The sequence below is a fragment of the Phalaenopsis equestris genome, unplaced genomic scaffold (genome assembly GCF_001263595.1).
Source record: "Phalaenopsis equestris unplaced genomic scaffold, ASM126359v1 Scaffold000767, whole genome shotgun sequence".
Lineage (NCBI taxonomy): Eukaryota > Viridiplantae > Streptophyta > Magnoliopsida > Asparagales > Orchidaceae > Phalaenopsis > Phalaenopsis equestris.
In genome coordinates, this window is record NW_018165207.1 from 1,907 (window position 1) to 16,034 (window position 14,128).

The 14,128-nt window shown below is 34.8% G+C and overlaps 1 protein-coding gene across 1 annotated transcript; it reads left to right on the plus strand.

Moving 5' to 3' along the window:
• The first annotated feature begins 320 nt into the window (after positions 1-320).
• Positions 321-12,099, plus strand: LOC110031101 (probable polygalacturonase). The gene is made up of 5 exons (XM_020734144.1): positions 321-959; positions 7,929-8,049; positions 9,295-9,543; positions 11,176-11,329; positions 11,404-12,099. Exons 1-5 carry the CDS (start codon positions 540-542, stop codon positions 11,930-11,932), a joined length of 1,473 nt encoding a protein of 490 aa, XP_020589803.1. The 5' UTR covers positions 321-539; the 3' UTR covers positions 11,933-12,099.
• The last annotated feature ends 2,029 nt before the right edge of the window (positions 12,100-14,128 follow it).

Consider the following 14,128-nt stretch of genomic DNA (forward strand, 5'->3'; position numbering starts at 1 on the left):
ATGGAAAATATATCGCATCAGGACTCCGCACCTAGAGTTACGTGTGCAGTCCAATGAAATCAGACCACGTAGAAAAAGAATCTGTCCTGTAGCACAAGAGAATATTCCTCCCATATTATTCAGATGTTATTATGTGTTAGTCATGTGTTATTATGTGTTATTATGTGTTATTCAAGTATTATTGATTTGTTACTGTGTTATTATAACACCAAGAATATTTTCAAAAGACTATAACATAGGATACACCTTAATAACAATAAATTACACAAAGCAGAATATTTCGCTGATCACCGGTAACCCTACGTGCGGGTGATGGGGAGGGGCTGTTATCTCGCACCTTTTATCTTTCTAGTGCAGAGCAATGCCTCCAATGAAGCTCGACACCTCGCGCTCGATTTTTAAAAAATGCGAATTCTCAAAGAACGGCAAAGCCCTGGTTCCCTAAACACACCGATTCTTCCCATCAGTTGTTTATAGCTTCGCTGAAATTCGTTCCATTTGGTTTTTGTCTTGTTAATACTGTGCAAGACGTGTTGCAAATGGTTTCTCCAAGTGCCGGGATCCATTTGCAGCATCACCGGCGATGGCTGCCGGCGAAGTTTCCGTACCCACTCATCGTCTTCATGGTGCTTTGGATGCTTGTTTTCGGGTCTATCTTCGCATGGCGAACTAATTCCGTTGACGTCATCCGGCACTCAGGACGAGCGACCCCGCCGAGACGGCCCGTGCCGAAGCTTCGGCCTATGGTCTTTAACCTAAAGGACTTCGATGCGGTGGGAGATGGGAAAACGATGAATACGGAGGCTTTTGAACGAGCGGTGGAAGCGATCTCGAAGCTCGCGAATAGCGGTGGGGGCCAGCTCAACGTGCCGCGAGGGCGGTGGCTCACTGCTCCGTTCAATCTAACAAGCCACATTACGATCTTTCTTGAAGAGGATGCTGTTATTCTTGGGATTCAGGCACGTAAAGTTGCAAAGTTATCAAGTAATTTTTTTTTTTTCATATATAAACATGTTTAGATTTCTGCCTTCTCTACTTCCGCTCAAGTAATTTCTTTTTTCATTTATAAACTGTTCAGATTTCTGCCATGTCTACTTCCGCTTGAGATTTTTTTCCCGAATGTTGAGCCCTAATGATAATTAATTGGAAATTCGTGGTTAAAATATGCTTAGAACCCGTGCTTTCTCAACTGATCTTGCACACTTTCACTTTAGAAAATTTTAGATAATGAGCGCTATTTTTTTTTAGCGCGGAAATGGCTGACTTTAATGCGATGGTAAGTTAACAGGAATGTCTCCTTAGGGTAAAATTTGAATGATTTTTGTTGGGTTGTATTGTGTAGTTCATCTTCATCAATAACATTCATAATGAGTTTGCCAAAATATTTAAAGTGAAAGCTTCAATCAGGGCCAAAACTGATTTGCCATAAAGTTAACTAAAAGAGGAAAATAAAACAAACTACCAAGAGACACTAAGGAAAGAGATGATCCGATCCAATAACACAAATAAATATCTCAAGTACAAACTAAGAACACTCACCAGCCATTTCTCAATTTCCAAGCATACACATGCTCAAAAAAGAAGAAGAAAACTTTAGATTAAGCACACAAATCAAGATTATACTGTACACACATAAATTTTCTTTTTACATATACTATAGAGAAGTCTAATTTTGCGATGAATCATTATATGTCATGAGGGTATGTTGATGAGGAATGAGGAAGATTCAATTTCTCATATACTAAACCATATTTAAACACCTCTTTTCATATCTCAACACAAATATTTAGACACCTACTTGCATTGCCTAGGTGTGGGGATTCGTAATACTTAATATCAAACCCATATGAAGGAGAATTATGATTTACTATATGCTGGTATGCAACAAATCCCATAACTTGCTAATATATAAGGTAATCTAGAGTACATTCCATCATTGAATTTCTTAATAATTCTTTTTTTTTACTCATTGTTGTGACAAAACTAAATCTCTTGCATCTCCTTTCTAGCCAAGTACTCTAAGCTCTCAAATCTTTAAAGCCACAAACCATTGTTTTGCATTTTTTTGTGATAAATTTAAAGCACAAATGTTGCACACTGACACCATTGAATTTAAATGTCATACTTAGAAGTGAAGTTTTGTGGCCTTCATGCGGCCATCTACTCACCCTAAATGCTTCAATGATATGAAGGGCTTGCAAATTGTGCAATTTAAACTTGACCCTTTGCTTACATAAATTTTTCCAATCATCTTGTGTTTGAAGTTGTTTTCAAACTTTTCTTGAAGCTATGAAACTTAGGCCTCTTTTGGCTAAGCTTCTTTTTTTATTAAATTTATTTAAAGTGGCTTTTAATGAAATATTCTTATAAAGCCATGCTTTTAAAAGTTGCTCTTGTTGTTTGGATTAACTATTTTATTTGTACTTTTCTGATCAAAAAATTTCTTTGATACCTGTTTGGTTAAGTTAGTAGTGATAGCTTTTTCATATAAAAAACTAAGGGTCTGTTTTGGGCAGCTATAACTTATCCAAAAAATTGGTTTGCAGCAGTTGCCAAAGGAAACTGTTGCGGGAGGTTTGCTGCCTATTTGTTTTTTGTAGTTTGAAAATAGCAGCATGATAGTTGTTTCTGGATAAATGATCATTATGACCATATGCAGTAATGCTGTTTTCAACAAAACTGTCATAAGAATATATTTAGTACTTGAGGAGCAAAAAATGACTTCAGAACATTAGAAAAAATAAAATACACACCTCACATAACAGTAAATACCATATGTACTAAAGAAAAGAATATAAGTATGAAAATTACATTTAAAAAATGATAATATTAATTTTAAAATCCATCTGACATATGTCTCGAGCTACGATGTCCTCCGGGGTTGTCATCCAACTCCGATCACTTTCGACAGTTGAATCTGCCAGACTGTCTGCCCACCGGAAGAAATCACACTTGTCTAGACCGTCTGCCCACTAAGGGCACGTGTAGAACTTTCTTCTGTAGCTATGTGCCCGACGCGACGTTAGTAGAGAAGACTAGGTTTGGGACGGAATCCGGGAGGTAAGAGTGACGAGCGACGACTTCGTTGAACAACAGGGGAGTGACAGGGAGGGATGATTTCGCAGAACAGTAGAGGAGCACGAGGCATTCGGCGTAGAACAGAGGGAAAGGGGATTAGGGTAGGGGTGATGAAGGGGTAACCTGGGTGATAAGCCATCGCTCAAACGCGGGCCACGGGGTTCGATCCGCAGCTCGCATTTAGCTTTAACGGCATCATGCCGTGCTCGGGAACCGTCCCAAACGACCGTGATTCATGGCTAGCCCCCACACCATGCTCCTACCGCTGAACCAAGTGGACCCTAAAATATCTACATATTTAAAAAACTATAAATCTTAATTCTCTTACTAATTTCACTAAAATTTTTTTACAGCATTGCAAAACATTTACATATTTAATTTTTATATTAAAATAATAACCCATTTAGATACCATTCAACTAAGTTCAATTGACTAGTTTATTCTGTGAAATAAATGTTTTCATAGTCGATTAAGTTTAATATAATGCTACATTATTTATGAGTATTAATTTTCATAAACTAATGTCAAATTAGAATGAAAGACAAATTAACACCGAACCAATTGATTGGTGTCATTTTTAATCACAATAAATGTGTATTTTTAACTTTTATGCTGAATCAGTCAAGAAAACTTGTACTAGTGGTTGTTTTCAGGTTAAAATGGCCTTTTCGTCTCACCAAACCATGCACTGCAGTGGAAAAACTCGGAGAAAATGGCAGTTTACAATGGAATATAAATGGGGTTCTCTTAAATATGATTTGATGTTAAGTTCAATACCTAAATGAAGCATAAAACAATAAAAAGTCATTTCATGGAACGAAAGGCAGGACTTTCTAGACGAGCCCTTAGTCTCTACTTTCCAAAAACGTTATGCTCACAGGAAAATAAATAACTGAAGCATCCTATGAAGTTGTAGTTTTCATACAATCCTTTACTTATTTGTCTCTAACGACAACTAAAGAACCTTATAGATCTTGATTATCTTAATATACCGAAAAATATATGCACTGTAATCCTGAGAGTTTGCAAACATAGAAGTTTCAGTCTCATGTTAGGCATTTATCTCACCTCATTCAAAGTCCTAAGCACACCATCATCATCCTAAGTGCAAAGTGTGCTAAGACCCACAATACTATGGTCCTACACACAAATAAAATTTCATATACAATTATTTACCCATTGCATGATTTAGAACTAGAAAATAATGATCTATTATGACTTATGATATTAAGTATACTGAGTCAAGCGCCCCACCAATAATTATGCTTGTACCTTACATTCATAGAAAATTGAAACAATATTTTCCATATTTGCATTTATAGTCGTAGCTTTCTAATGTTCACCTATCAACTACTCATTTAAGCCCATTTAATCTCATTTGATATGCCTTTATCTTTTGTAATTAAAATAAGTCTTATTCATATCAATACAATTGCTTCTTGAGGTAAGAATCTTTTGCCACTGGTCTTCATCTCCTGAACAATAGTTTGCTTTAAATTTTTTTTTCAACACACTCGAGTTTAAAATTTCATTTTTGACAAAAATAAGTTTTTCACATCTTTTAAACTCATTATTTCTCTTCTTTAACATACAGTGCTCGAGTTTAAAATTTCATTTTTGACAAAAATAAGTTTTTCACATCTTTTAAACTCATTATTTCTCTTCTTTAACATACAGTGCTACGAGAATAGTTATAAGAGGGATATAATGAGTACAATAACAATAAAACATGGTCATCATCACCAAGAATTACATAAAGATTTACCTAAATGTGAATAACTGAGCTATAATAACTTAGATGTGATTTGATGGTATAATTTATTGCAGGCATAACAATACAGTTATGATTGAGTTTATTTAAGTTTATGAATAGTGTCTAGTTTGAGTCATATATCTTTCACAGTTGTCTTTGTCGACGTCTTTGCCAAAACTTCATCTGCTAAATATAAATGGACCATCTGATTATTTTTATTCTTTTTTTTTTTTTACTTTTCATTTTCACTCATCATTATTGGCATCTTTGAATGTCCCATGAGTAATTTTATGCGTATGAATTTCACGTATCTTAGTTCATAAAAGGCCAAAAATTATTTGACTTATTAAATCATTTAATTTTGTACTTCACAGTCATCATTCAAAGAATTGTACTTTGGTGCAAATTTATTATAATGAGGGCCCCAAAATATTTGAACCAAAAACCTCAACTTGGGCAAAAAATGATGTGCTTACAAAATTAAATAATGCGGAGAAAATAAGGCTCCAAAATTTACATGATTCAGTTTGAAAAAGTTTGTCGATGAGAAAGGAAAGAATTGTTTATCAGAACAATCCAATAAAAGAAATAGAACTTTTGCTATATATAATAGTGCTTAAGCCATTTTCAATCCACAAACATAAGCCTATTTGTAAAGGCCAACTATTTGGTATTTTTACATCAACATATTTTTTAACAGTTTGGTATGAGATTATACCCATAGCCTCATATAGTTTAAACATTTTCTAATCACAAGAGAGCTCTTTACATCAACGTCACTTCTCAAATGAAAGCTTTTCAACATCATTAATTATTATACGCCAAAATCCTACTCAATCATGTGAAGTGTTGTAAGAATTGTAAGCCCTTGAACCTTTGCTCAAATATAGTGGAAGATGGCTAAGATACAAATCTCATGAATCACTTGATTCTATTAGAATTATTGGCTTTAACACCACTTTTTTGCTGGGTAAGGCTCTGTTTGGGGCGGCTGTTTTAGTACGTCGTGATAGCTGGCCACGAAATTTCGTCGTTTACTCTCAAGATTTTTATGCGCATACCCCGCATTTCTGTTTGTGCTCTTTCTATTTTCAGTGGAGCTTTATCTTCACCTGCCCTAATCGACGTGCCGGAGTCCACATTATTGTGGTATCTCCTCTCCCTATATTTTTTGAGACATTTTCATTTCTCGCTGCTTTGCACTGTGTAGATTCAACTGTATTTTTTTGGTTTGGTGCTTTTATATAGTGATAGTTTTGCTGTGGTGGATCTTTCCCTGGTTTTTTTTTTTTTTTTGTCTCACTGCTAGTAGCAAATATGTATAATTTCATTCCATATCATTGAAATTTACTAGTGATATCACCTAAGGCATTCTGGTGATGAGAGAACGATATTTCTACACAATGTGAAATGAGACAGAGAAGTAGCAAGAATGAGACATTGATGCGAGTCATTTTCTCTTATTTTTTGGCCTCACAGCTGGTAGCAAATATGTCTAATTTGATTCAAAGCCACTTAAATTTACTTGTGGTACCACCTGTGACATTCTGATGAGAAGAGAAGTATATTTCACACACACACACATTGTGAAATGAGGCAAAAAAGTAGACAGAATGAGACAGTGATGCGAGACATTTTTTTCATTTTTTTTTGTTTGGCCTCACAGCTAGTAGCAAATATGCATAATACCATTTAATGCCACTGCAATTTATTAGTGATACTACATGTGGTTTTCATTGGAAAGATAGTTTATGAAATTTTGGCTATGGTTTTCATGAATTGTTGTTTTTTCCTCTTCCTTTATCACCATCCGTATTCACCGTCAAGTTAGTTGGGCATTAGTTGGGCATCTGAATTTTTTAGTTGGGCATCTGAATTTTTGAACTGTTTCAAACTGAAATTCAGCTTCAGAAGTATCAAATATGCCACTCTCACAGTTCTGTTTTAAACAGTTTTATCGAATAGGGACAACATGGTCATTTTTTCAGAAAGAACTGCCCCACAGCTGTTTTCACACGGCTGCTCCAAACAGACAGCCAGCTTCCCCGCAGCAACTTCCTGGGGCAGCGCAGCTGCAGCTGCGCCAAACAGAGCCTAGGTGAACCAAAAAGAGACCAACCATGGGTTATGTATATGATAAAATTCCTTTTCATCTATAAAACTTGAGTTTATGGATAGCGACCAACTACCTGTATTCCTACATCACCATATTACATCTCCAAAATTACAACTATTGTCATCATGCTTGAATTACATTACCAAAATTACAACCATCGTTATCGTGTTTGAAAGAATTTTTGAAAGGGTGACATTTTTTTAACTTTTTGCAGCTATATTTTAATATTTTTAATATAAAGTACAAAGGCCTATATCTTAGATCTAATATAAACTTCATATAAATATTAGAGTTAAAAACTAAGTAGTTAAATAAGGAAGTGCCTCAATATAACTATATTGTAAGATAATATTACAGAGATTTGAAGGTAAAACATTAATAAAAAGCACTCAAGAGTCATTATGCTATATGGATTTATATGTTGGGCAGAAAAGTCGCTAATTACAGCTATGTTAAATGTTTGACGTCAAGGAGATTGTTAACATAAACCTGTGAAAAAATTAAAAAAAAGAAAATTAAACGAGCAATGCTTACATTAAAAAGTGGTGGGCTTATGACCTATTGACTATGAGGTTGTTGAATGCGGGCATCAGTAATTTTGGCATGGACAATTGAATGTAGAAGATATACCAATAAGCTGGGTAAATAGAACTAGTGTGGAAGAATAAAGAGGAAAATAAAAGTTGAAAAGTAATAAAAGGACAAAGAGGTTTGTGCATGAGATTTATGATATAAGATTCAATTAAAATGAACAGAAAAAAGCAAACTGATCCAAAAAAAAATTGAACATAATAATGACGATAATGTGCCTTTTGATTTCTACAGTGTACCATTTTACTAAAGACATTTATCGTGATTTCCTTGCAGTGTTGCTTATTAATGAGACAATTCTCTATATGATATTATAATTGTTCTTATCTTTGTATGCGAAGTGCACAACTCTTATTTACTGCAGAGTCATCATTCCTTTCACTGTTACAGGATGAGAATTACTGGCCTGTATTGCGTCCATTGCCTTCTTATGGATACGGAAGGGAGCATATAGGACCTCGATATGGAAGCCTGATCCATGGTCAGCATCTTGAGGATGTTATGATTACAGGTTTGAGCATTCATGCCCAACACCTATCTTCATTCTCTTTTTTAAAAATCAAAATTTTAAGCCGTTTTATATTTGATAATCTTTACAAAATTTTGTTGATTTTTGAGATATTAATGAGGAATCATAAAGAAAAGTAGCTATTAAAGGGAAGCTCAACAGAGCTCCTGCAGAAATATTTGAGATATATTTCCACTTTATACAATTATAGTAACAACATATTTTAGAATACAATTGCTAAGAATTTAGGAGAAGTGATTTTCAATCTGATTCGGACTCTCTGAATGTGAGTTTGTCGGGGCTTCAATTTTGGTGTACGATTAGAGTATTTTCTAAATGGGAGAGTATTGGTGCAAAGTTTAAAAAAAAAAGTTTTGGACTTTGTTGCATTTTACTTGAAAAATTAAGCATCTTTTTTTCCCAGGGAATGCTGGTATGAATCATTGGTTAATTTCCGTATTGAGTCATGGAAACCATCTCTCTTCAAATATAGGGATAAGACAGGACAATTATCTCACCCAAGAGTCTACTTTAGCCAGAGCTCTATGCTTAAGGTGGGCCTGGCATTATTTAAGCCTGATAAATTTAAATTCGGCTTATATCGGCTTAGGGCTTAAATTGATCAATGCTTTGTTTGACTGGGCTATTGTTTTTGTAAACCATTTTTAAAAACTGTTTTATGAAAAGCAGCCTTTTAAAGTCAGGCGAGAATTGCATTCCGAAATAACAAATAAATGGAATTTGGTTAGAAGCATTTTTAGATAAGCAGTAGGACCAAACAATTTAAAAATTAATTTATAACGTTTTCCATAAAGCTAAACTTTATAAAACTGTTCCAAATTAAGCCTAAAAGATCAACAGAAGATAAACACCATCACAATAATTCAGTAAATTTAAATTAAAATATTTTATTATTATTTAATTTATCATTATTAAGATTATCTTTTCATAACCTAATTAATACAGCTTAAACTTATTATGAGCTTTTACTTTTTCATAATGATTAAACTTATTTATTCATACTTAAAATAATTTTAATTATAATTAAATTTATATCATAATTATGTTTTCATAATACAACACATTCCATACTGTTAGAATACCATGATGAATCATGAAACTGACCATCAAATATACAATCAAGGAGTTTCTCAGCATATATCAATTCTACTTATTAACAGTTCAGCAAACTTCCGAGGAGAATTCTAAGTAGTGATACTAACAAACTTCTCCCAACATTCTGAACAGGATACAACGGCATAATTGACGGGCAAGGTCAATCATGGTGGATTAAGCATAAGAATAAGCTACTTAATTATACTAGAGGTTCTCTTGTGCAGTTCATGTGGTCTAAAGACATTGTGATCTCCAACATTACTCTTCGTAATTCTCCTTTCTGGACCATTCATCCCTATGACTGCAGAAATGCGACCTTTTCAGGTCTCACCATCTTGGCTCCACTCCGTGAAGCTCCAAACACGGATGGTATTGATCCAGGTAAGCTACCGTGCAACTTCTGTTCCTTTGTTATTAATGAGATTTATAGGCTTCTGAAACACATGTATTTTCACTTGCGGAACAATGACTTTCAGGCGAGCAGAATATGAAGTGTTATATAGTCAATTTTAAGTTTCATTGGTAAAAAGAATGTAAAATAAAATCATTTAAATTGGTTCGTATCAAATGATAAGATGATGCGTATTGAATATTCAGGCTTGACTAAAATCATCATCACTAATAATCAGCTGTGACAATTTTATTTTGGCTGCTGATACAACAAATTAAACAAGTGAGATATTAAGACAAGGTAGGCTAAATACATATTGATAATGTAAAATACTGAAATATTAGTCATGTAAATGAAATTTTCTATAGAGTTAAGAATAACAGAGACAAAACTAAACTATTAAACCGTTTCTTTTCATGCTTACTATGTGGTCAAAAGAGTTGATGAGAAAATTCGAGTCGAACAATTTTCTCCTCTAAATTTGGGCATAATGATTTTCTCTCTGCCTAGGAGGAGAATTGACATTCTCTAGATAATAAAGAAAATCATGTTAGAACCTTTACATGGAAGATTAAAGTTATTCATTTTCTTTAGCGTATTAAATTTAGTGGCATGCACGATTTAAGAATTTTCAATATATATTGTTCATCCTGAAAATGTTCATATTGATTAACTTGTATGAGAAGATATTTGTAATTACAAAAGATAGAGAATTTTAAGTAGCTTGAATTTAATTTCATGAATTATTGATAATATCTTGTATTTATTGATGGTTTTGATTGATGAGACACAACAACAACAACAATAACAACAAGCCTTTAAATTATTTATTGGTTGGATACATGAATTTTTTTCTCCATTGTGTCCTATTGAGTGCCATATCTTCATTTAATTTTAATAAATTAAGATTATTTTTTATACAACATGCTTAAGTCTTTTTAGATCTATCTCTGCCTTTTGAACATAAGTCAAATTTAAAACATCTGCACTAATAACAGGGTCATCAGTTGGTATATTCATTTCATATTGTCTCTAAGTGTAAAACCGCTCATCCACCTGAGCATTCTCATCTCAACAACACTTCAACTTAATTCTATTCTTCTCTTTGACAGACCAACATTCTGCATCATAAAACATTACAAGTATCACCACCATCTTATAAAATTTTCTTATAAGCCTATGGTACTTTTGATTGATGAGATGCAGGAGTAAACTTAGATTTTTAAAAGAACTTCTCTATGCTATTTGACGATCATCAATGACATTTTAACATACTGATTGAACAAATAAATCATCACAAAAATTGATGAAAATGGATCCTCATGTAATTATCATATTGTTGGTCCTAATGGTGTAATCTCGAGTTTAATGATTATATATAATAACAAAATTTTAGATAAAATTTCACTACCTATGCGTATTAGCTTGTGGTAAAAATAGGTAAAAGTTGCACATTTTGTGATTTCATATATATATATATATATGGATGCATGCATGTATGTATATGTATGCATGCATGCATGCATGTATTTATTTATTAAAATTTAGATGTTTTATATATAAATACATAGGAATTAAGTGATATGTAAGAATAGTATCACTACATTTATCTCAACACACAGATTCCTGCAAAAACGTGTTGATAGAGAACTGTTTCATCAGCGTGGGGGACGACGGCATCGCCATCAAGAGTGGCTGGGATCAGTATGGTATCGCCTACGCTCGCCCTTCTCTCAACATCATAATTCGTAACGTCACCCTTCGCTCCATCATCAGGTCATAACCTTACCCCTCCCTCTCCTTTTACCACATCTCAAACAATTTTTCACTCCACATTCCTTCTTCCTCAGCGCCGGGCTTTCCATCGGCAGTGAAATGTCCGGCGGCATCGCCCACGTGATAGCAGAGAACGTCCGCATTTTCGACTCGCTGCGTGGAATCCGCATCAAAACAGCCCCCGGTCGCGGCGGCTACGTGCGTGGCATCGAATTCCGCAATCTCACTCTCGACAACGTGCGCACCGGCATCGTGATCAAGACGGACTACAACGAGCATGCGGATGAGGGGTTCGACCCGAAAGCGCTTCCGGTCATTGAGAGATTATCGTTCGAGGGAGTGAGAGGGCGCGGGGTGCGAGTGCCGGTGCGTATGCAGGGCAGCGAGGAGATTCCTCTGCGGGCGGTATTGTTCAAGGATGTGTTGGTTGGGATCAGCTACAAGAAGAAGCGGATCTTTCAGTGTTCGTATGTGGAGGGGAGGGTGGTTGGGTCAGTCTTCCCTGCGCCATGTGAGGAACTTGATGTTTGTGATGAGGAGGGACGGCTTGTCCGGGCCGCCACACACAAGAACGTTACCGCCGCTGTCGAGGATGATGGGTAAAATATCTCTGACTCACAACCATTCGGAGTCCAATGAAATCAAACCATGTGGCGGTGATTGAAAAAAAAAAATCGGCCCGGTAACACGGAAATATTTGCTCTGTGTTATTCCGTATTATTCAGTTGTTATTATATGTTATTCAGATATTATTGTGTTATGGGAATGTTCTTCGTGTTATAATAACAAAATAACACATCAATAACACTTGAATAACACACAATAACACCTGAATAATACGGGAGAAATATTCTCTTGTGTTACTATGCAGATTTTATTTTTTTTTGTCACCATCACGTGGCGTGATTTCATTAGACTCTATTTTTTTTTTGTCACCGTCACGTGGCGTGATTTCATTAGACACTAAATGATTCTCTACGTTAGGAGTCCTGACAGAATAATTTTTAAAATAGTAGACACAATTTTCATTTGGATAAGTTGACATATCAGTATAGATCTTTTTGTTTTCTCAATATAACTTGATATTATTTCTTGGGCCTGTAATTTTTGTAACAAGTTGATTTTTATTTATATGTATAGATGTATTTTTTATATTGATCAACAATTACTTGTATTTTAAGGTAAAGAACGCTCTCTTTAGATATTTAGATTGTTGGAAGGGGATTTATTTGGATTTAGTGAATGTGAGTCAAGATGTCAAGTTAAATGTGACAGAATGTTTGTGGACCTTGTTTTCCAAATCGAAGAGGTCTAAAAGAAAGGTTGTCTTTGAAAGTTATATTATTTAAAAATATTTATCATGATTTGTTAGGTTGTCTTTGAAAGTTATATTATTTAAAAATATTCTTTCTTTTGAAATAACCAGTTATCATGATTTGTGGCTTGAAAAAATAATTTCTCGCGTATAATTTGAATATGGTTACTCTTATAATTTTTCCAATGAGTTACCTTCATCTATTTTAAACATCATTCTCATTATCATATGATTAATTAATTATATGTAACCAGGATTAAGTCAGAAGATTTTTAAGAGCATTGGAATTAATTATTATATGTATCTTTCTTTGCCAAAGCACTACATTTCTTATGGTTCCCATGTTGAAATTAAGCTTGTGCATATCACCTTATCATCCTGATGCAATTTATCCAAAAAACTAAAACAACTAGTTTAGAGACATGAATGCAGATTAAAGCGGTGTTTATGCATAACACTAGGATGTCAATGAGTATCCGTCTGGTAATATTGAAAGAGAGCTGTTATGGTGACCGGAGAATTTGGCTTATCGTCAGCACATGAAGGCAGTATAGCAACCAAACAAAACAAGCTTAACTATCCGACTCCTAGTGCGTAATTTGCCCCAAAATATTAAGCATTCGGTCCAACGGAATTTTATCATGGAATGAGAAAGTGGTGAAGAGCTTTATGTATTATCATATTTAACACCCTAAATTTTAATATAATAAAATTATCACCCTAAATATATCGACTCATCAAGTACTCTCCGTCACCACGTGGTCCAACAGTTGGAACGACGGAAGGGAAGAAACAGTTGGTCTACATCTTTTCCGGTGATCTTCATTACCCCCGTGTCACTAAAATATCACTCAACATAATTTCTCAGTGAGATGGAAGTCATGCAGGAGCATTCCCAAAGCTCTTGAGCCTTTCTGGTGGCTTTCATTGAAGAACTCCAGCTGCCCAACGTACACGAATGCCTCTGATACTTCAATCAGCATATATTGCTGCTTCTATCACAACAGATCCATTTAGAAAACGTTTCATTTGAATATTTTGAAGTTTTTGTTTTGTTCGGATTTCGCTCATTTACTGAACAAAATATCTTTTTTTTTTTGCTCGAGTTTAGTTGTTACCTGTCACGATGTGCTGAGCGAAATGATATCTCCGCCGCTATGTAGTTTTTTAGTCTAAAGTGGTGGAGGAGGTGGCCGCGGTAGAAGAGAATGAAAATGGCATGCTGAAGATGTCGAAGGCGGACATGCTCGCCGGAGGCATGCCAAAGCCGACAAAAAAGATGGTTTTGGATGACAGAGTTGGAGATGGTGATGCGACGGTAACAGAGGGTGGTAGTTCTATGAAATACAATAATACATAAAAAATGGGTGGTATATGTGGTTATTTCTTATGTATTATCGTATTTCATAGAACTACCACCCTCTGTTACTGTCACGTTACCATCTCGAGCTCCGTCATACGAAATATATCAGCACAATTCTCAA

Coding starts and splice junctions, on each gene's coding strand:
- LOC110031101 (XM_020734144.1), top strand. CDS start 540: ATGGTTTCTCCAAGTGCCGGGATCCATTTGCAGCATCACCGGCGATGG. Junction 9,544..11,175: donor CACGGATGGTATTGATCCAG/GTAAGCTACCGT, acceptor CTCAACACACAG/ATTCCTGCAAAAACGTGTTG. Junction 11,330..11,403: donor ACCCTTCGCTCCATCATCAG/GTCATAACCTTA, acceptor CTTCTTCCTCAG/CGCCGGGCTTTCCATCGGCA.